At 42.1% G+C, this 23,196-nt stretch overlaps 2 protein-coding genes across 4 annotated transcripts in view; both read right to left on the minus strand.

Moving 5' to 3' along the window:
- Window positions 1-31: 31 nt before the first annotated feature.
- Window positions 32-7,143, minus strand: LOC121333952 (ADP ribosylation factor like GTPase 2 binding protein). Of its 2 annotated transcripts, none has more exons than XM_041400783.1 (7): window positions 7,098-7,143; window positions 5,938-6,055; window positions 3,834-3,892; window positions 2,808-2,914; window positions 2,082-2,167; window positions 1,155-1,251; window positions 32-101 (listed from the first exon to the last, which is right to left on the minus strand). In XM_041400783.1, exons 2-7 carry the CDS (start codon window positions 5,973-5,975, stop codon window positions 39-41), a joined length of 450 nt encoding a protein of 149 aa, XP_041256717.1. In that variant the 5' UTR covers window positions 5,976-6,055; window positions 7,098-7,143; the 3' UTR covers window positions 32-38. The 2 variants fall into 2 exon arrangements, with proteins under 2 accessions (XP_041256717.1, XP_041256718.1); XM_041400784.1 differs by lacking the exon at window positions 7,098-7,143 and adding an exon at window positions 6,990-7,063.
- A 342-nt stretch (window positions 7,144-7,485) lies between these two features.
- Window positions 7,486-23,196, minus strand: part of RSPRY1 (ring finger and SPRY domain containing 1) — a 36,571-nt gene continuing 20,860 nt past the window's right edge. For both annotated transcript variants that reach the window (XM_041400417.1, XM_041400416.1), the window contains 10 exons: window positions 22,680-22,738; window positions 22,263-22,329; window positions 21,496-21,627; window positions 20,108-20,223; window positions 19,140-19,283; window positions 15,609-15,720; window positions 14,486-14,588; window positions 13,230-13,382; window positions 11,053-11,157; window positions 7,486-10,138 (listed from right to left, as the gene is read on the minus strand). In XM_041400417.1, the coding sequence (XP_041256351.1) occupies window positions 10,042-10,138; window positions 11,053-11,157; window positions 13,230-13,382; window positions 14,486-14,588; window positions 15,609-15,720; window positions 19,140-19,283; window positions 20,108-20,223; window positions 21,496-21,627; window positions 22,263-22,329; window positions 22,680-22,738 (1,088 nt within the window). In that variant the 3' untranslated portion in view covers window positions 7,486-10,041. The remainder of the gene's footprint in view (window positions 10,139-11,052; window positions 11,158-13,229; window positions 13,383-14,485; window positions 14,589-15,608; window positions 15,721-19,139; window positions 19,284-20,107; window positions 20,224-21,495; window positions 21,628-22,262; window positions 22,330-22,679; window positions 22,739-23,196) is intronic.

Consider the following 23,196-nt stretch of genomic DNA (forward strand, 5'->3'; position numbering starts at 1 on the left):
GCTTAAAATACAACAGAACTCCCTTCAGAACGACTTGTTTAATGGTTTAATGAAGTCACCACTAATGCACTGCTTAAATCCAGACTTCGACCTTCTTTCTCCTAGAAACATAGGAAAAAAAAAAAGAAATCTGTGACTCCATGATGGTTTGGAATAAGCATTTCAAAAAATGAAACAGGCAATACATTTTCTGCTTCAACAAACCAATATAAAATTCCATGTTACTAGAGCATCTGTGATTGAATGTGAACCCAAGAAAGTTGTGCAGAATCCCTGGGGTGAGGGGGCTGTCCCCCTGCCAGCTCTGCCCATGTCAGAGCAGAGCCTTACTCAGCCCTGGTTGGGAATGCTGTGCCAGTGCCTCAGGGATCTGCTGAAATCTGGCTCCTGGCATTTGCCCCTCAGAGACCCCAGTCTGCAAATCCCAACTGAAACTCCTCCTGATGCTGATACATAGATTGTCCCCATCTCCACAAAATTCACAGGGATGGGGAAGAGGCAGAGGCATAACCACAACTGTGACTCTTTTGCTCATTGTCAAACAGGACTGGACCGACACTGGAGAGCACTGATTTTTATTTTGCTAGGAAAAACCTCATCCAAAAATCTTAGCACTTTTATTTCTCCAGCTGGCACAGTGAGGAGGAGAAAACAAATGAAAGAGGCTTAAAAAGCAAAGACTAGGATTAAAAAATAAAACAAGACACTATAGAGTCAGAATGGCCAAGGTGGAAAGGGATCTCTGGAGGTGATCTGGGCCAAACCCCATGCTCAAGCACGGTCACTCAGGACTGTGTCCAGACAACTTTAGAATATCTCCAAGGATGGAGACTCCACAAGCACAGAGACCATCACAGTGAAAAAGTGTTCCCCTCTGTTCATTTGGAAAACAATGTTCACAAATGCAGGAAGTTCACAAAAACAGGAAGAGCTGCTTCACATGCCGGCTTTATTAATGTTTTCTAGAAATCATTAAATGTGCAGTTTGAGTTTAAAAAGCTACTCATTGAATTAATTTTTCCTTTGACTCCATTACAGCCTTTGATTAAATACTGTGACCTACTGTAGAAACTTTTCCTTTGGCACTCTCAGGTGGAGCTACACAAAACCAACAGCTACTGTGCCAATGAAAATAAACAATGTGATATACTCACAGCTCTGTATTCCAAGAACATTTCTTTGAAAGCCAGAAAGTCAGTAAATGTGAGAAGCAGATCAAATATATCACCTGGCATTTCATCTTTGTGTTGTCTACAGAGAAAAAGAAGTTGGGGAATGAGAAAATTGTGTGAGAAAAATTTGTTATTTTTAAAATGGTACAAGGTCAAAAAGGACAAGTAGAATGATATCAGTATTTAAACAAGAATATTATTGCAGGTTATCATATAGCAAAGCTGCAGCCAAATATTACCATGCAGTATTTAGAATCCAACTACATTATTACATTTATCTAAATCCAATACCTATGAGTATCATATCAGTCCTTGAAAACCTGACCTGTTTATTTAAGAGACATTAAAAATTAACCAAATTCAAATGTTTGAAGATACTCAGTTCCCAACTACACTTGATTTTCTTATTCAAGGGGAAAACCAGTGATCTTTCAAAAACAAGCTCTTCAGGTAGCTGGTAAAGCTAAAATGACCCAATGCAAAAGCTGAACACAAACCAAACTCTGCTCTGGATGCTCCATATGAAAACTGCAATAATGGAATTCAACCACATGACTGAAACACCACCAGGCTACTGAGGTGCCTGGAAGAGATAAGACACAACCTTTTAAGGGTCTGGCTTCAAACTGGCAAGAATACAAAAATCTTCCAGTGCTCTCAGTCTGATTTCTCCTCCTACCCCTTCAAACCCAATATATTTCAGCAGGACAATTCAGAAATTTAGAGTAGCAGGACATACTGAAAGCAAGAAAGCTGGTCAGCCACTGCCAGCATGAACACTTCTATTTTAAGTTCAAGTGGAACCATTATCTAAAGGGAGGACAGCCAAAACCCTAAGCTTTAATCTAGATAAAAAGAACTGAGAGGCACACAATCCACTCCTCAACCAAAAGCAAAGCAGAGACTTACTGCAATGACACTGTGAAAGCAACCATATCAAACCCACGAATCCGATCGAGCAACTTCTCTTCAATGTATTTCTCTACTAAAGAGATCTGAAAAAAAACCCAGACAAACCACCCCAGTAAGATCACAACAGATTTCAGAGGCAGATTTCAAACAGCATCCTTACACTGACACCTTCCTGACACTCTGCATGATCCTCACTGGGCACAACTGCAGATTCCTCAGTGGGTGTTGCTGGTTCTGTTCTCACACCAGCCCTGAGACACAGAGCTGCACATTTTTTTTGCTGGGGATCTTGGGGAGAACAAACACTGACTATTTGTACCTTGTAACAAATATTTTTCCAACTCATTTAATGGTACTGAATAGTAGACCGGTCTAGTTTCTTGATTATGCTTTGCATGAAGGATGTGACAGAATTATCCAATACCAGAAATAAAACAACTGGAAAAGAAGAAACTTTGTTTGTACACATGTTAAACACATTATTTAGTACAGCAATTGGCTAAATTTCTATGCAAGGGAGCTACACAACTTCCAAAAATATCTCTAGAAAATTTTGTGTGAAACAATGAGAAAGGAACCTAAAGCTTTGGACAAAAATTTTTTGCTCACAGATCATGGCTGTTCTTCTGAAGGAGACAGGAACATGTTGGGATCTGCTCCCAGTATTTTACAAAGGGAGAATTATATTAAAAAAAATAAGAAAAATGGGAAAAGGTATCTTACATATTCATTAAAAATGTCTGTATAGATGAGCTTGTTTTCTTCTGAGTCATCAAACTCCTGGTAGTGCTTCTCCAAAAAATTCCTCTGTATTAACTGGAAGTCATCATCTGGGCCATAACAGAAATGCAGCACAGAGTTAGGAGTTTAGTCATTCTTTCTGTAACACAAACCCCACATTCACTGGTCCTCTGCTTCCCTGCTGTAACCACAGAGCCCTGCACACGTGCAGAGTTCATCACATCAGCACCAGAGCTGCTGCCAAACCACCACTTCTGACCCATCTGTGAGAGGACAGAGGCTGATGGTGAAATATTACCAAAACAGTCCTCCTGCTCTACATTTATTAATAGTTATTTATTCTCAACCTCTTTTTGCTCTGGCTCTAAAGTCAGCAAAACATCTGTATTTTTTATTAAGTGAATACCTCTTCCCTACAATCTTTAAGGCCCCTTCCAACCCAAACCATTCTGTGATTCTATGACCATCTTTGTGCTTCAGGGCTGCATACACAGAAATAAGGCTCCCCATTCTTGCAGCTTTCACTCCTGGAATAGAACCAAGTCCCAGCCTGCAGCTCAGGCATTTTATATCAGAGTGCAAAAGGCTCCCTGCAGCAGCAGCAGCAGCAGGGCACTGCAGAAAACTGCCCAGAGAAACCATGGCAGCTTCCAAGAACATCCTGGCAGACATGTCAGGAGAAGTCTGGGCAGAGCTGGGGAAGGGAAGGCTGCCTCTCACAGTCTCTTCCACAAAAATCCCAGAAAGCTTTGATTTCTCTATGAGATGCACAGGCATCTTTAATGTTTCTCTAAGAAGCAGTGTACTGAAGTGATGTGGAGCACAATTTTCAAGAGTCACAAGCACACAGAAGAATTTGATGTATATTTTTACTACACTACCAGGTAAGAAAGGAAGGAAAGCCTCCATGAAGCAGGCAAGGGCTCTCTGTATGTTGGCTAATTAACAGAAGAGCAGCTGACATGTTTTGCAGCCCTGTTGTTATTTGTACCTACTTGCAAACCTTACCCATTATGATATCCTCCAGATAGCCAACAACTGCATCAAACTCATCAGAAGTGGTGGAGCTGAAAGCAAAGGAAAAAAATATATTTTGACCACAGCAGAAATTAAAGTTAAAATTAAAAAGTGTTAACAAAAGCCAAAGTACAAATAAACAAATAAACCCAGTAATTAGAAGATAACTGAATAACTTCCTAGTTTCAACCTAGAAAAGAATCCATGGCACTGATGAGAAGATTGCTCCATGGAGATTCTCATCAGGCCTCTACTCTATTTCCTCCCAGTAAGGTGCCTAATTGCAAGAAAGAAAAAATGTTGTTTTACTGGCATTACTGTCAAGGTAATTCTAGTTCTGGTGCAAAAGAATGTAAAGAGTGTAATTAGAACAGCAAATTAAACCTTTTCCAACCCACAAATTCCAGCTGCTACCAGTTTCCCTCCTCTTTCCTGCACATGGTGATCACAGAACTGTAGACACTCTACAGAGTATTTTGAAATATTTGGTTTTGTGGAACAACTTCAACTGAATGTATATACAAGTATTATATAACTGAAGAAACTTAAATCTTTTTCTTATGCAGGAAACATCCTTATATGATCTAAATAAATGGGATAATCTCCTAAAGTTATTCTATCATGAGCAAATATTAAACATGATTATGGATCTGAATTAATCCAGAGAAGAAATCTTTGGTGCCAGAATCAGGAGTCTGGCTCTATTACTGTGCAACTTGTAAGACAGTAAATAATCCACAAGATGTTTTTGGCATTCACAGCTCGTCTTTAGTGGGAGATGAACTCTTCCTATTTCCTCCAAGGGATGAAAGACAAACTTTTCTGACATGTGAGGGAAAGAAGTCTCAAAGAAACAGTGATATTTATCTTTAAGAAAAAACATCACTTCGATCAGTGAAAGCACCATTCAAATTCAATTAAATGTCTCTTTCTCATCAGTACACAGAGTAGCATAGCTCTTCAGACTAAGTTTTGAAAATCTCATTAAAGTTACTTTGCCATTAGAGAACACTCCAGTGAAATTAATCCAACAGTAGTTTAGCCGACAGCTTAACCATAACCAGGCTCGCTCTGAACAGGAAAAATTAAGAGATCTTTGATTTAAAAAGGCGTCTGCTCAGCGAGCGATATCCTAGCAACAAGACGGCTGCTCCGGGGACAGGAGCGGCCCCAGGGCCGGGGCAGCCCGCGAGAGGGCGGCGCGGGGCCGGCAGCGGGACCGGGGACACCGCGGCAGCTCACCCGGGCAGCGCTTCCCTCGGCACGCCATGATTTCCACTCTTTCCCCCTCTCCAAATAAATGCTACTTCTAGTTGTACAGCTTATCCTAGCAACAGAGAAAGTGTTGATTTACACCCCGGTTGAAGCCTGTGAAAGTAACGGAATTGACCTGTTCCAAAAGAACCCGATCCCATCTCTTTATACAACACACGGGCATCCACACACCTACAGAGACACGAGCTCACCAACCCTGTGGTTTAATTCCCTGTCACCTACCCAGACTGGGCCAGCACACTGCTCTGCTGAGGCAGCCCTGGCACCGGCCTTTGCTCAGAGTCTGAGGCTGAAAGAGTTAAATCCACGCATGACAGAGGCACAGTCACACGTCCCCTTCTGCCACAACTCTTGGGAGAAGAGCATGGCAGACTCGCGTGGGGTGAAGCAGCAGCTCAGCATCTGCCAGTGTGAAATTTGGTTGAGGTCACATGTGGATGGGCTCAGTTTTAGGAGAACACTCAAAGAGAGGAAGAGTCTCCTCTCAGGATCATTGACCAAAGACAACAAACACTCTTGAAAAGGAGAAATTCTGAATTTAAAATGAAATTTCCAGCCTTTACAAGGCTTGCTCTGATTCCTCAGCAGAGCTACCCAGTGCTACACTGACCACAGCGATATTTAGTTTGACTTCACCTAAACTCTGTACTGATGTTATTCCCTCTTGCAGCTTTGCATTCTGCACCTTTGTTCTCCTAAGAGGCAGAATCTGCTAAAGAGTGTGGTTTAAATTCATTCGGGTAATTATATTCCTATCAAGATATTTTAATTAGCAATTAGCTAATTGAAAATCTGACACATGAGAATGCAGCATACTCACGTGGCTACACCCAAACTTTCTCCATCAGAAGTCTCCATTGCTCCTGCCTAGCCAGAGTGGAAGAGACAATCTGTATGTTTCAGCTGTTAGTGGTTATTTCTTCTTTTTGACCAAAGTGCTAAGGAATAACATGACTTAGTGTTAATACAAATTCCATTGCTAAACTGCCATACATTTCCAGAAGAGCTAATCAGGAGATAAATTTTAATTCCTAAACACAGGAATGCCAACATCACATTCTTCCAAAATGTTTACTACTGCTTTTCTGTAATAACCCAAATAACCTGGAAACTTTCTCTGCCTATTCAGAGAACAGGCTCAAAATACAACCAGACCCTATAAAGGCGGACACCTCTGCATCTTTTCTCCTGAAACATCCGTGACTGACCATTACAGAAATAAAGCCAGATAAGATAAAGGTGCCGCCCTGCTCCAGTGTGTCCCAGACCAGGCTGGCAGGCCAGGCTTGGGACAGCGATCCCAGGGGCTGTGTCCCGGCTGGACACTCGGCCCAAGGCTGCGAGTGGGCACCGGGGAGAGGACACAGGGCTCCCGGGGGACGGGGCACACCGGGGATGGGGCACACGGCACCCCGGGGTCGGGGCACACCGGGGATGGGGCACACGGCACACCGGGGACGGGGCACACCGGGGATGGGGCACACGGCACCCCGGGGACGGGGCACACGGCATCCCGGGGACGGGGCACACGGCATTCCGGGGATGGGGCACACCGGGCTCAGGGCACACGGCATTCCGGGGACGGGGCACACCGGGCTCAGGGCACACCGGGCTCAGGGCACACGGCACCCCGGGGCCGCTGGCGATAGGAACCCGCTGCTCCCGCCGCCCTTCACCCTCCGCCGGCCCCCGGCGCAGTCCCGGGGCATCACCGCGAGCCCGGCAGGAGCCGAGCGCGTCCCTCGCCTCCCCATCCTCAGGCCCGGCGAGGGGCGGGCAAAGCCCTCCAGCCCCGTCCCTCCCCAAGCACCCAGCCTGTCTCGCTCCCTCCCGCTCCTCAAAGGGACCCAGGGCAGCGGCCCATCACCCTACCCTCCCTCTCTGCACAAAGCGCCCCGGCGGCGGCATCCCGCCGCTCCGGGACTGCGGCCCCGTGTCCCGTTCCCGTGTCCCGTTCCCGCGCCCCCCGCCCGCACCCACCGCCCTCAGGCCGGCGCGCAGCCCCCTCCCCTCGGGCCGTCTCCTGGGAAACGCGCTCTTCCGCCCCGCCCGCAGCCAATCAGAGCGCGGCTCCGGCCCGCTCGCCCAATCAGAGCGCGGTGAGGGCTGCGCGGGAAGGCGGCGCCGCCGCCATGGCGGGTTGGGGAGCGCGTCCTGCGCCGGGCCGGGCCCTGAGGGAGAGACGGGAGACAACATTATCTGCTTGTTAATGGCAGTGGGAGAGCGGGCTTCCCGTCAGAGAGCAGAGCTCCGAGGGTGGGCACAGCCCCCAGCTGCTGCAGCCCAGCGACCAGCGCTGTGACCTGGCCCACGCAGCACGAGTGTCCCACCCGAGCCTCAGCCGAAAAGGAATGAAAGAACAACAAACAGCCTTCAGGATGTTTTTATTGTTGAATGGACAACTTTGCTACAATTCATTTGGCCCTGTGAGGGCCTGTGGAGTGGCCACCTCCCGTCCCTGTGCCCGAGCTGTGGGTGCAGGGAGCGAGGGTGCCGGCGCGCTGCTCACGGAGTACCCAGCTTGACAGAAACCCCGGCCTGGACGGCGGCAGAAAGCCGGGCAAGGTGTACAGTCTTTCCCTTCGTGAAATGAACAGGACAGTTCTCTGCAACACAGCTCCCTCCTCCGCCACCGCTGGCTTCCTCTGCCCAGCACCAGCTGCATGGAAGACGGTCTGGGGCAAAATTTTCCAAAGCATTTACATTTTTTCCATAAGAACGCAGGCACTTAGCCCCATGTCCACAAAGGCAGCGAGGCTCTAAGGCCACCTGCGGGCCAAGGGGACAGCAGGTGCCTGGAAGCCGTTGTGGGCTTGGGCCTGAAGACCTTAATCTCATACAGCAGTCGATACAAATTAGGAGTCCTAGGCACTTCTGAAAATTTTACCTCAGTTAATCCTGGCCAGGGAAACCAAAGCCCTGAAATTACTAGACTCTATTAAGGCAGAGTTCAAAATGGTTCTGTCCCACCTCTTCCCTAAAGTATGATTTGTAACTGTACCTTAGGGATAAAAACTCATCATTGCATTTGGAAGCGCTTAGAACTTCATTTCAAAGTGATTCTGAATTTTTAACACCCTTGTGGCAGTGATGGAGCTCATGTTTGCTCACTGAGCATGGAGCTGGAAGGGACTCGGCCCTGACTGAAAACATGGATACAGCAAAACATTGTAAAGTACAGTCGGCGAGGAAATGAGATCCCTGTGGCACAGATTTGCCAGTCTGACTCAAATCAAACCAGGCAGCCAAGGTGGAAGAAAATCCACATTTTAGCAAAAACACTAACCAGCACTCTGCTGCTGGATTCAGTCTACATTTGGACAAAAGTCAACGTGAAAATGATGGACAGAACTTTCCTAATTCACACATCTCTGGATGAAGTTCAGCACCCTTGAGTTAGCAAAGGCAGAAGGTGAAAGGAGTTGCTAGAGAGCTGGGTTCTGGTACCTGTGTGCAGAGCTCTCACTGCTGAGGTCTGTAGGAAGCCAGAGTGCTCAGCAGGAAGAAGCAGCCTCAGCTCTGCTTTGTTAGTACTCCATAGTACAATAAAGATAATAAATGATTTTAAAAATAAGCTACATCACACCACGATGATTCACTACAACAGCCTCTGCTGCTGAATCACTGCCAAGAAGTGGGATGGTTTTGGTGTAAGTTGTGTGTGAATTAGTAAAGTTCTACTATACAGACAGCTATTTTTAAAAAATCAACCGGTGCAAGACTTGGAAGAGACCGAGTCATATCCTCAGTTGGTGCAAAATAAGCAGAACCCCACCTATTTTTGTGCTACTTCACTGACACCAGCTGTGAACCCTGATTCCTTGTAGAAACCTAGTAGAAGTCAAGAGCTGCCTACTGAAGTGCACCCTTAACATACAAACATCACAAATGTGTAATTAAAGTGGAGCAGAGATTCCCACTGTATGATCCCTACCAAAAAATAGGAAGTGTGGCCCCAAACCTGCTCAGAGCAGGACTGACAAGTGGCAAGCAAGGTGCATTTTTAAGGAGTTAAGAATAAGACTGAAATTGCTATCCAAATAACCTTGTTTTAAATAAATGGGTCCAGAAGTCTCCTCTAATATTTTAAGATATATTCACTTTGGAAAAATTGAGCTAACTTTCAAAAACAACACTGATTAAAAAAGATGTTCGATGATACCTTAAAAAATACCCAGAATATCAAATTAATTCCAGTCCAGCATTATAATTAGTTAAGAATACCTCCTGAAAATTATAACCTCACAAAAAAATGTGGGTACCGAAGTTAAAAGTATCAGAAACATTATGTACTTGAAAATACCACTGATCTTTTAACATTTAAAAACAAATCAGAACATTCTTTGGAATCACCAAGTTATTAAAACCTGTGAGTTTCTCTACAGTCTCCACACTGTCTTTTCGAATCAGTCTGTGTACAGATTCAGTCTTTGAGCAGTTTAATATCAGAAAACACAGAGTCTCTGACCAGCAGGAGGCTACATTAAACAGGAAAACATTGGCATTCTCTTTTTAGCACTGACTTCTGCCAAAAATAGACTTTCGAGCACAAGACAGCACGGCCCTGTTTTAGGAAATACTTTTCTCTTCTTTTCTAAAATGCATTGTATGTGTACTTCCAGTGCAAATCTTTTCAGCACTTGCGACAGGCGAGAAGGAAAAGGGGAAGAAGAGACAACTCCCTCTGCTCTTGCTCGGAGGAACCAATAGCCAGAACTCCTGACTGCTGAAACCAGCTCCCTTTGCTGGCAGCTGGGAAGAGCTTATTAAAGATTTCAGTTTTAGGATAAACAGATTACAGGTTAGCATGAAATCTGGCCGTGGCTATGGTTCTATGTGCATACAGATTGGTTAGAGATGCTTTCCCCTTTCAGTATTGGTTGGAGTTCTTTAAAAACAAGTCTGTGGTATTTCTCCACGTGTGTCATGAAATGTGAGAGATCTGTCTGACTCGGGTCTGTATTTCCTGTCGACACAAAGGGCAGGTCTCCAATTGCAAGGCACACTCCATGCACAGGTCACTGAAGGAGAAGAAAAAGCAGTTAAAGCCTGCTTTTACAGTATGAAAACCTCATCAACAACAACAACAAAACAACACAAGCACTAAGCAGCTTAGTCAGCCTGCCAGAGGCACAGTCAAGTCCCCCAGTGTGGAGATGAGGCACGGCCAGTGAGGTGCTGTGGATCCATTTACAGGCTTTGAGAGGAGCTCCTGCTGCTCAGCATCCCCCAGACCTGCAGCTGCTCAGGATCCCACTTCCCTGTGCTCATTAATCCTCACACTCACTCTGCTCTGGAGAGCAGCCCCAGTGCCCTGCAGCAAATTCTCCAATCCAGGCACATCTCTTTTTAACTTTCCAGTGTCTAGACACATGGCAAGACTCCTTCCATGAGTGCTCTAAAACTCTAAGGAATTGGACTTAACTGGATTAATTTCCTAGTAGGCTGCTTTAAGCAGGAAAAGTGCTATTATGGTATAACTCATACTGCAGTGCCATTTTTAGCTTTTAGAGGAATTTGTGATTCCAGACAATCCATTTGTTGAACATTTAATGAGTATGTGACTATTATGAATTTTCTGCTCTCCTCACATGATCTGGATTTCATAGCCCCAGTATCAAGTACTAATCAGCAAAGCCTTTGACATCAGGGAAATAAGACTCAGTAGCCCAGAGCAGCACACAGATGTAGCCTCTGTATTTCCCCAAATACACACACAATTAGGGGTTCAATCTGCTCAGGTCTAGGATGAGTGGAATAGTGGGAACACTGTATTTAACCTCTACACATCACATCCTTAAAAGGAAGGAAGGTTATTTCCTTTATCCTGGGGAGTCAATCAAGATGAGCAGGGACTGCATATGGCCTCATCTAAGCTGAGCATCACACACACATTTTCCTATTTCTTTGGATTTGGGTTTTTCTAAGGTTTTACCTGTGTCCACACGGCCTGAGTTCTGTGTCTGCCACCTCATCACAGCAAAGTGTGCAGCAGTTCTCTCTGATACTCACTTGCTTCAGCAAAGCCAGGCGCCTGTGTCTGAAGGGAGAGAGAGACAGACCCCCCCCACACATTAATTTGACTCAAAGCAATAGATTCAAAACTATTCTGAGAATTGCATCAAGGCCAACAGAACACTTGTAGCAGTGCTGCATCACACTGCTGATAAACATCAATCACAATTGCCCACAAAAAAAAAGGCTTAACACACCCAGAGACCTGCAAAACAGTCTGGTCTGTCAGAAAGGGACAAAGAGGGGATTAAATAACAATTCTCCTAGTTCCCACAGCTGAACACTTACAGAAATTCTTTTGTACCTGGCTACTTTCATGAGTTAAGAAAAAAACCCAAACAAATAAACCTCACAAACTCATGTATCAACAACATACAGAAACCCTATAATGCTCTAACACAGTTTAAAAGAATAAAAACTGCAAATTGAATCAACATCCCAGTATGGCAACAGCCACAAGGGAGAGAAAATAGGTAAAAATCCCTCATCTGATGAAATGAGAATTCCCAGTGGAACACACACACAGCACCCACCACAACTATTCAATGGCAGGGTGATGTGTCTTGCCTCAACACCAGATGCACTAAATTCAGCACAACTCTGCAGGAGTTCATGTTAAATCCTATGATGGATAATTAGGGTCCACTCAAACAGGCCTTTGCCTTATCTCCTATCACTTTTAAGATGATCAAAGCTATCTTTTAATTTAGAATTGGCTTATCATTTCCAAGCAGTTCAGGCTGTAGGGCAGGGATGATCTTTGTTTACACAAAGAACAACGGTGCAACCTTGAATGGAGCCTTTCAGTGCTATTGCATAATGCAGAGTCTGTAACACAGGAGGCCAAATTTCACCAGTCAGGCATCAACAGGAAACCAGTTTCCCCGAGTTTGTCTCTCATCTTTTGGCACAATGATTAACAGCTCTCACAGCGATTGCCTGAACATTGCAAGAGCAGTGCCAGAACAGCATCAATCCCACCTGAGCATCAGCAGAAACTACAAAGCTCTCATCCAGTGTGGGACACTACCAAGACAGAAGAACACACATTTGTACCTAACAGATCATCTTAAAGACTACATCAGACTCTCACTTAAAGCACCTGCAGTCACAAGCAGAAATAATTTACTCTGGCTATGGGTGAGCACAAAATAATTTTGCAAGTTGCATTTGATTTTATCTGCATAAACACAATATTCCAATCCTCAAACTTTGCAAATGTGTGACTCCAACCCAGAAGTAAGGGGTTTTTTTCTCTTCTTTTTAAACACTAAGACACTTAAGTACCTCAAATAGACTTGATCAAAACTAGATACTTCAAAACCAGTCTCTGAATTTTATTACAGCCAAGGGTACCCCCTCCAACAATGCCAACCCCACTTAATGAATTGCAATTTAAGATCATTTCAGTCAGGTACTGAAATCCAGGGTACACCACATAGATTACACTGTACAGTGTTACTGCTTATGTTCCAGTAAGTTATTTTATTACTAATAACTTGATTCAGATGAGCTATTAGTTTTCATTCCTGCCAAAAGTTTGGTAAAAGCTAAAGAAGAATGTATCTAGACCTGTTTCTATCTGGGTTGAATTATATTTAGGTGGGAAAACACTTCTAAATTTGAATAACCTTTGTCAGTACTGTCATCAAAAATGGGGAAATTTTCATCAGGCTCAGAAAAGGACAATTTCAAGACTTACAGTCATTCAGCACCTCCACGCTGCTAACACCACTAATTCGGTCAATTTTAAATAGGACATCTTTTTTTAATTAACACTATACCTCCTCAATCAGTCTAATAATCCTTGGATGGCAGAAGGTACTTCTACTAAAACAGCTTACTGTGTGGTACTAGTTCATTTTAATTAGCTTAATATTACAAAATATATTTTAATTTAATGGATTTTGGTAGCATATCTCCTGCCCTACTGATGAAATTGCACTGGAGCCTATTGTCTCATCCTTTTAGAAGGGGAACCTATAGAAGTATGACCCCATAAGAACTAAATTTTGCTGAGTACAAGGTAAGACTTTGCAACTCAGACATGAAACATTTTATTTCTCTGCATGCAAACACACGGGGTAGGAGGATTACCTGGGTAAAATGATTTTCTCTTCTGCTGTCAGAAAGGCATGATCATTGAAGGTACTAAACTTCATTGGTGGTGGGTACTTGAAGGGTTTTGCCCCAAAGTTGAACTCACATTGTTGATAGGACATGAAACTTGCTGCAGCAAAAAATCCTGATCTGCAACATGATGAAGAGGCATTTTAGAATGACTTAATTAATAGCAGAGCTTTCAGACATGTTACTATTATCATTTGAAAATATACCCTGAGAGACAGACAAGTTTAATACCAGTGTTTTGCAGCTAACTGGGAGAGCATCAAGCAGCAGCTGCACATACTTACCTTGTTTAGTTCTCAGCTCCTGAATTTGCTATTGGGATTTATCTGAATTTCTTAGTGAGTCAGCCAATAAAGGCTGCCTACTGTATAACCAGGATCAGTCACACTTTTAAAACCACAACTACTACCTCTCAAATTTGCTGGAAGGGCACAAGTTCAGTAATACCCCAAGTTCCAACAAGTACTGGAGTTTATCAATTCCATACTCAAAGCACAGAGCATAAGAATAAAGAAGATACTCAGCAGCTCTTTAAAGTGAACTACTCTTTGCCTGCATCTTGAACTTTATTCTGAGGAGAAAACATGGATGAAGTTATTAGCCTGGTAGGAATAACTGACAAAGTACTGTAATGTTTAATTAAGCTGCATAGGAAGCTGCTTTCTCAAGTATTACACCAGCTTATATTTTCTGAAGTAAAAGGCTGAACTTCCCTATGAGAGTTAGAGGAGTTCACCATATGTTAATTTTAACAACAGCTGGCAAAATAAGCCCAACACCTGCCTGCAATGCTACCAAGAGACATCCTCTGATGAATATTCAGTGTTCTGCTCCTGGAGCTGGCCCCAGTGAATGGCAGTCAGTTAAAAAGCCCTCTCCAACATTACAAGATAGGCTTTATTTTTCAGAAGTTCCTCAGGCACCAGAAAATTGTTCATCTTTGCTGCAGCCTCATTCTATTTTAATGCTATGCTAATTTGACAGTATAAACCACTGAGCTGAACATACCTTTGGAAAGTCCAAAGTATTTATTCTGGACCCTGAAATCCACCTGTAAAATTATATCCCTCTTACTGATTTCTAAGCAACTTTCAACAGGGAAACTTGCTTAATGATGGCTTCAGGTAAGTAAATATGAATTTACATCTCAAATTGAAAACTCTTCATATAATTAACACAATTATCCACAGAGGTCATGTCCTTCCAAATGAGCAGACACTTACACAGCAGATGAAAATACTTGCTTCTCAGCAGGAAGCTGGTTTCCATTTAAATAGAAGATCATTTGCTTTTCTTGCAAGTCTAGTAGAAATCCTATTGTGTCTCCTTACATGCAAAACAAAAATAATTTAAAGATTTAATTTCTGTTAAATGCCAACAGCTGAAACAATAATTGTTTCAAGTATCACATATGTCACTGTGAGTTGTCTTACTTAAAAGGAACTGTTTGCAAAAGCACAAAAGAAGAAACATTGATACAGACAGTAACTAAAAAAAAAAACAAAAAAAAAACCAACCCAAACCAAAACCAAAAAACCCCGGAGAAAATAGTAAAAAAAAAAAGTATTTTAGTCTGCCAGAGCATTAATACTACATAGTTGTAGAAGTATTGCAGAGTATTTGCCAAAGCCAGAAGAAAGCTGCACTCTGTCACTCCTTGGCTATTTTACACCTGTTGAAAATAGACTTTAGCAAGTGGGTGTTCTGAGAAGAAATTTCCAATATGCTTGTGCTATTTATTTTTAAGAGGTGTTTTAATTTAGCCATCCTTGGGGGGAAATTTTAATAGAAGAGAAGGCGGCACAGTTCACACAAGCATGGCATGCACAGAATCCTACCAAGATTTCAAAGCTGAGATCAAGAACAGAACTTTGCTGTCCAAGTAGTTATCCAAGAATTTAAAGTAAGCAAGACAGTGCAACTCCTCCTTAAAAAAGAAAAAAAAAAAAGTCTAATTCAGAGACCAAGGTTTTTTCCCCTTCTCTAAAACAACTCTTTTAACCCAGAAAGGAAGATTTCAACCCTGTTGTGTATGACTACAAACAAGTGGAAAAAAGTCTAATGATTAAATGTCCAGTGTTAATTGGTGCTATGATTTTCACTCTGCATTTGAAAAGAAAAAGCGTTTAACCAACAAGAGCCTCTTTACACAGACTGGGGAACAAGACTGTAGTGCCACTGTGCTCATTTAAACCACTCTTAAAGCCACAGTAATTATTAAACCTTTATGATCATCGGAATTAGGCAGTAACTGCTTTGTTCACACCTATGAACAGACTCCTGCAAGGGGAAAAAATCCTTGGCAGAAATGCAGTTAGGATAAAGAGCAGAAGACAGGCTGAATACCTTCTTTCCAGCAGGGATGGGAATGTGGTTTACTTCTGGCGTTGTACCAGATCAGCTGCCGGCAGCCATCGTACGCACAGGAGTATTCATCGTCCCCGATGCCGTAACCTTCCTTCAGAGACAGAGCACGACACGTCAGCCTGCAGCCACTCCTCACACTCAGGGGATAAAGCCTGCCTTCAGTCACCCAAACCCTGGAAACTGAGAATTTTGGAATTTCTATGCTGACAGGAGCTGACCCCCAAGAGAACGCTGCGCTTGACTGGAGGCCGTGGAGAAGGCTTCCAAAATTGAGTGATAGAAGTGGGATTATTGGTGTGTAGTTCGAATAGAAGTGTGTAATATCACATGGTGGAAAACTTGGAGTTTAAGGTTTTACAATATAGTAATATATATAAAGCAAGATGGAAGTTTTAGGGCTCAGGCTGGTCCTTCACCTTCTCCATGGCTTTGGGTGGTGTTGTGTCATTAGATAAAAAAGTCCTCATTGTGGGGCATGGGTGGTTGGTTACTGGGTTAAAATTTGGGTGGTGTTGTGTCATTAGATGAAAAAGTCCCATTAGATGAAAAAGTCCTCATTGTGGGGCATGGGTGGTTGGTTACTGGGTTAAAAGTAAAAATAAATCAGGTGTAATTTCTTAGTTAGACAGTTTATTCTTAAAAGGCCTTGTAGGGAAAGAAATAGGGCTCCATTTAGTAGTTTGTTAGTGAAGTGCTGTAGAACTCATGCTCTAAGACTGCAACATAGATAAGAACTAATGAATGTCTGAGTCCAAACAAGAAATACTGTCTTGTGCATTTAATCCCAACCTCTGCAGAAAAAAAGAAGTGAAGAATTGGCACTAAACAACTCTTGCAGGAGCAGGAATGGTTTCTTTCTCTCTCCTCCATGAAGGTAATATTTTTTTTCAAACTAGTTTTAGTTTCATTTTCACATCAAAAGTGAATTTGTTGAGGTGAGAAGGAATGGAGAAGGGGATATTGTTTGCAAAGTGTCTTCCATTCTCTGTGAACTCAAATTACTCCTGTCTGTTAAAGCATTTAAATACCAGAAGGCTAGTACCCAAGTAAGTTAAATTTTTTGCACCTTTAGAAGTCACCACAGAGTAACAGCCACTCTCTTATCTTGAAGTCCCAGTAGCAAGCTTGTAATGCCCTCCCCACAAGACATCCATGTGCCAGCAGAACCCACAGGACACAAAGAGAACAAACACACAACCCCTTCACCTAATTTGTTGCATACTATGTCTCTTTCACTGCCAGCCTCCCTCAAATTATGAAAACATCATCAAGTGATAGTCCTAAGGTCCAAGGCAAACAGAACTAAAGAGTCTCAGAGTGGGAGAAAAATCTGTCACATAGAGCCCAACCATGAAACCCAAAGCATTATGGAAGGTCAGTAACTTCCTCATGCTCAGCATGGCTTGTCTGGAGTGTAAATACCAGACAGCATCTGATTACACAAGCTTCCCATGTCCCAAATTAAAGCTAAGCCCAGCTAATGGGTGTTTAATGTCATATTTAGGACTAGTCTTTTTGTTACAGATGCTGTAAATAAAGAGCATATGGCTTCTAAGGCCTGTGTTTGTGACATACCCAGAAGATAATATCCTTGTATTTCAGGCACACACCTGATGAACTTAAATAATAGCAGCATTTGGCCACCAGCAAAACAGCTGCAGCAACAGAAAAATCATCCTACTCACAGATGTGACATCTCTTATTTTCATACCTTGTACAAGACACACAGAAAAATGCACATACACCAAGCTCCTTAACAGTAAGTGGGAAAAAAAATCTTTTAAGCCTCTTAGCAGCCTAAAGGCAGACACATGGCCTTTTATTTCAAACAGTTTCTGTTACACTCAGTCTCTGCAAGGACTGCTGCATGGTATTTTTGTTCGGTTGGTGGTTTTTGATTTTGTGTATTTTTTTTTTTACTTAAATCACACTTCAATTCCATGCTAAAAATGTGAGACTGGACTTTGGATGTGACACAGAGATATGTGCATGTTATACATCAGCAGAAGACAATGCTATTTCCATGAATAATTAGAAGAAAAGGAGCAAACCCTCTGAATTTAGAAGAATACCTGAGTTAAATTGTGAGAGAAGCTACTCTTGCATTCCCATTGGGTTTCTTGCCACTGGTGTTTGTTTAATCTCCTTAATGTATTTATCTCATACCCCCACAATCAATATTTACTCACACATATGTATTTGGCCTATCTTCACATTAACTGCTGTAGAATGACTTTTTCTTTAACAATCAGAAATTAGCAGGTTTAACTGCTTATCTCTACATTAAACATATAATTCTTCTCCTAAAGTAAGTTCCAAGTAGGAGCAGAAAGCCATGCAATTACAACCCTAAAGAAGGGCTACAGGTGAATTTGTCACTCAAGCTTGGCCAGTAGAAGTGTCAACTTGAAACCCCAGCACTGTTTCCATTCTCAGCACTAGGCTAGGCCTGACATATATTTTTTTTGTCCTGAAATTCTAGCTTGCACTTCAGTGAACTTTAATGGTCATTTGGAAGGCTGATAACATGGAAAATTAACTCTAAGCTGAGGTAGAAAATTTTTTTGGGCAGTCATCATTACTCTCTTATTATGGAAATACTGAAACAAGTTATACCATAGCATAAAAAGCATACAAAGTTTCTAACAGCCATGCAGAATTACCACCAAGATTTAAAAAGAAAGAAGGCCTAGTGACATCTCCAGGATGACTGACTATGTTTGCACTTCGTGTGCACGTGGCACTTTTTGCTTCAATGCTAGCAGTACATAACCTTACAAGTAAATAGTAGGAAGAAGAATACTTAGAACTAAGAATAAGATACAAAATTATCTGGATGAGAAGGACAGTAAAGCAAGCTATAAAATAAGACAGCAGACTTTTTCTGTACTCTCAGGAAAAGGCAAAAAGGTAGAAGGTTTAATCTTTTTTTAATCCTTATTTTTAATTAAAAAGAAGCTTTTACATTCCAAGACTGTCCCATATTGCTGCTACCAGCAAGTCCAATGATACCATGTTATCCCAGAGTGAATTTGAGTTATTTCCCTTGTGAAAGTTAATTTAATAGGAAAATGTGTCAAAGAGGATGAGGAAATGGCTGCTTGGTGACCTGTGTAAAGGACAGTGTATGAGAAACTGCTGTTCCTGATGACTTATTTGTTTGCTTATAAAACCAGATAGTAACTACTGTTATCTAAAGAATTTCCAAGAGATTATGCTACAAGAAATAAGAAATAAATTCCCTATAGTTTCCATACAACAGCCAGCAGATAACAAGCTGTCTCTGCTGCAGCTCTGCATGACTTAGGTGAACAGTGTCAGTCTGTAGCAATAACTTCTCCTGTACCACCAAATTCAGCAAAACCAGCTCTTCATGGACACAGTAAAATTGAAAGAAACAAACAAGTGCTCAGTTACAACCACAGAATAACCAGAGCTATTTTCACAGATGCTGTAAGAAGGAAAATACTGATGTTACATCACCAGCTCAATGATATTACAGGTACTCACATGGTTGAGAAATTTGCTGTCTTTGGTTGCCCATCCTATCTGCATCACTCCTGAAGTAATGACAGTAACTTCATAGTACCAGACTCCAGAGTCGACACAGAACGTGCACCTCACGCTTTCGAAGGACGAGGCATCACATCGTGCCTACCAAAACCAAACAGAAACCCAGAGTCTCCAACATCACCACTCACACCCAGAGTCTCCAACATCACCACTCACACCCAGAGTCTCCAACATCACCACTCACCCAAATACCTTCCTGCCCTGGTTCAAGTTTTTTGAGTGCAAGAATATACCAACATAATTTTAGAGGCGTTTCAGACAGAGTGACCTCTCTTTATAGCAGTAGTTGTCACACAAAGTAGTGAGTAGGCAAGACTGAAAATTGTTAAGTGGTTAAGCCACAGGCAAAAATAAAAAAAAGCAGAAAGCTGACAGAAACAATTTAAAGATTTAAAGACTACGACAACCAAGACAGGAAAACCTAAATCACTTGATTGTTAACTGATTCCTGGTAGGAAGGACAAGGAGGCCTTCAATGTTAATTCATGAAAATTCATTTCTAAGTAGTCAAACAAGTTCTTAGGAGTTAGAGAGGAAGAAAAAAACCCCACATGGCTGAGACAAAAATCTGACTGCTGTGAGCTTTTCAAGATGAGACAGGACAAACAATAGAATGATATTTTGACTAAAACTGCTCACAAAATAAGTGAAAAGCCATTTGACTCTTAAGAATCCTCCTCATTTCCCTGAAGTTTTGGGGTACAGGCCTTAGTTCAGTATGAACATTTCTACAACTGAGATCAGTGTAGTGATGCTACAACCCTTTGATGACAAAGAAAGTTTTCTGTACAGAGCTGGCAGACAACATGGATTCATTCTACAAAATCACAGGAGCAAGCGCAAACCAAAACCTGCCTTTTTCTTCAGCCTCTTTTTCAGGTTGAATACATGAAACAATTTCCTACCTCTAATCCATGTGGTGAGATCTTCAGGTATTCACTGACATCATTGCTGTTCAGCATAGCCCTAATGTTGGTCAAGTCAACCTTCTCATATGTAAACTGCCTGCCTTCTTTTAAAACTGAAAATAAAAAAATCCCAACCAGTGTTAGTTACCGCTGCTGCAAAATTTGATTTTCAACATTTCATTCAATGATAATCTCTCTAGGATCCAGGTAGTTTTTGGCTTAACTGAATGAAACACAGATTTTGCCTGCATGAAAACAGCTTTCAATAGAGTGTGTGTTAAATACCCTCCAAACATGAAAGCATGACCTGTACCTCTGACTAGAGCTCCCACAATCTAATTAGTACTTGCAGGAAACCCACAGGCAAATGGATGGCATCCAAGTTCACACCAGGATGCCACTGTTTCAGGCTTTACCATTGTATTTGTACATTCAGTGGGCAGTTTTTCTGATTCATTACAGTGGAAACAGATTTGGGGATAGGAAGAAGGAGAAAACAAGGATTTAATGGTTTCTATCATCTCATTTTTAGGTGACTGAACTCAGCCAAAGCAGCTCGCTCTCTCTCCCTGCTTGCCCTTTCTACATAGAAGGGTCAGAAGCATTTCTCTTGCCAGGTGTCAAATTGTTGACACATACATGTTAATTTACAAGTGAAGATCTTATCTGAGGACCCTTCATATAACTCAAACTTGCTACAACACTTACACAGACATTTACTAAACACAGCTGACACTGGCTTTCCATAAGCTGACTAAAGCCCCTAAAGCTCAACAGACCTTTTACCCAAATTTATCTAAAAGGCATTAGAAAATACAAGGTCATTAGAGCTGCTGCATCCTTGAAATCACAACTAACCAAGCAAATTCAGTGATTTTTAGTAATCCAAAAGATCAATGTAGAGCAGTGCTTTGTCAAACACTTTTTACTTTTGATCACAAAAATCAAAAAGCGTATCTAATTTAAAAAGTCTTCAGTGATTCTTTGTGCCAGTGGGGAATGACCACAGGAGTGGCCATCACCAGGACATGTCAGCAACCCAAATGCCCCACAGACAGAGCTGCGCTGTTGAGCCCCTCAGCAAATTGGCTGAAGTGTGGGTTACAGGAAATTGGTGCAAAGAAAAATTTTCATTGCAGCTCCAACTTGCAGAGTACAAGCCACTTCCTTTCAAAAACATTGTCCTTGCCAAAATTTTCTTTCCACACCATTACACTGGATATATTTGTTGATGTGGTTTTTTTGGTTTTGTTTTCTTTTTCAAGGAGATAGTGTACCTGGCTGTGTTTGTGATAAGTGCTCATAAAAAATGAACACAAAGGAGTTCTCCATCTCTTTGGAGGAGTGATTACTATTTAATTAATCCATCCCTTCTTTATACCTACACAGATTGTCTAAACTCCACTGGGCACAGAATCCAACCTGGCGTTTTAAGTAGTCGGGGTTATCTGTCCATTTCTCCAGCAAGATCAGTTGGTCACTAATGCACGATTCAGAAACTGTCATTTTATTTTCACCTGCAATTTAAGAGGAAAAACAGTAAGTGCTATCAGCTAGGGATAAGTTAAAAATAACAATATCCTACAAATTCACCAGAACTCTCCACACACATCTAAACCTCAATATTACAAGCCTGAAAATGCTTCCCCAAGCAGATGTGGAATTATCTTCATTCACATTTACCACTTCCCAGCATGGAGCTGCATCATGAAGAACCTGATCACAGCTGTTCTCCATCTCCCCAGTACTGATTGATTTCTTTTCAAGTAACAAAGGTCTCATGTCATAAGTCATTATGTAGTAATTTCTCAGATGAGAAGGCCAGTTTCAGCAAATCTCTTAAGGGTTTGTGAGTGAGGGTGTCATTAAAGCAAAACATATTTTTTCCTGCCTACAAGCTCCCAATACTCTTGTCCAGCTCTAATACAGATTTATGTCAGTGACAAAGGCCTCGCATCACAAATCCTTCAACAGCAATTTCTAACAGGGAAAATAAGTTTCAGCAAGTATCTCAGGGGTTTTGAAGGGAGGAGGGATGCCACTAGAGCACTAAATACCAATGCAGACTCTCATGCTCACAAGTGGTCAGGCAAAGCAAGTGACAATAATGCAGCAGCCATGGTGTTAAGAGCAGTACCAGGCCAATACTCACTTGTTTGTGCAAACTTCTCCAGTGCTATTAGTGCAAAAAGCATCACTGTCGGGTGGGACTGGAAGTTCTAAACATGGGCAGTAAGAAAAAGTTTATCAATAAATACCCAGCAGAGGCAGACAAGAAGAGTTACAAGTCTTTCACAGAAGGTTTTAGGTTCAAAGGAGCCTCCAAAGTTCCTGTATTCCACCCTCCTGTGGAGATAGATCCAGAGAGATCAGGCTACCCAGAGCCTTGTTCCACTGACTTCTCATTGTCTCCAAGGATGGAGATCCCACAGGTTCTGGAATTTCAGCTTTTTGTAACATACACTGCCAATATTTAGCAGACATGACTTCAACTTTTCACAATAATAATAACAAAATTGCATTCTAATTGCTATGTATGGATACATACAAAAAGATCAAAGACACTTACCAAGCTGTGAAGTAAATATTCCAATATGCCTGGGCTGAGCAAGCCTATGCTCGCAGGACCTGCAAGAACATCAGGAATGAAATCCCTCCATGGCAAGTACCACACACCCATCACCACAGATCTTTTAAACACAAGGTAACAAATTAAAGAACACCAAACAACTTCACAGCAAAGCAAAACTATAATATAAAACAATTATCATTGTTTCTAGTCAAATACTTGGTGCACATTTAATAATTACACAGTTACTGGCACATTACAGTTCAGTTCACTGCTCTAAGTGGGTAAAGATTTCTAGCCAGAGATTTTGCAGTAAGACTCCAGCAGCCTCCACTCAGCATTTTCTTGCTCTTTACTTTTGAAAAAAGACTGTCTCCCCTTTACTTCCAGAGTCAATGTGTAAAGACCAGCTCCATCTACCAGTAGCCCAAAATAAGCAAACCTGAGCACCTGATACAGCCAACAGACAGTTAATTATACAGCTGGCAGCACCAGAGCAAGCAGCCAATTTAAAATG

Source organism: Onychostruthus taczanowskii, unplaced genomic scaffold (genome assembly GCF_017590055.1).
Source record: "Onychostruthus taczanowskii isolate IOZ18803 unplaced genomic scaffold, ASM1759005v1 scaffold18, whole genome shotgun sequence".
Lineage (NCBI taxonomy): Eukaryota > Metazoa > Chordata > Aves > Passeriformes > Passeridae > Onychostruthus > Onychostruthus taczanowskii.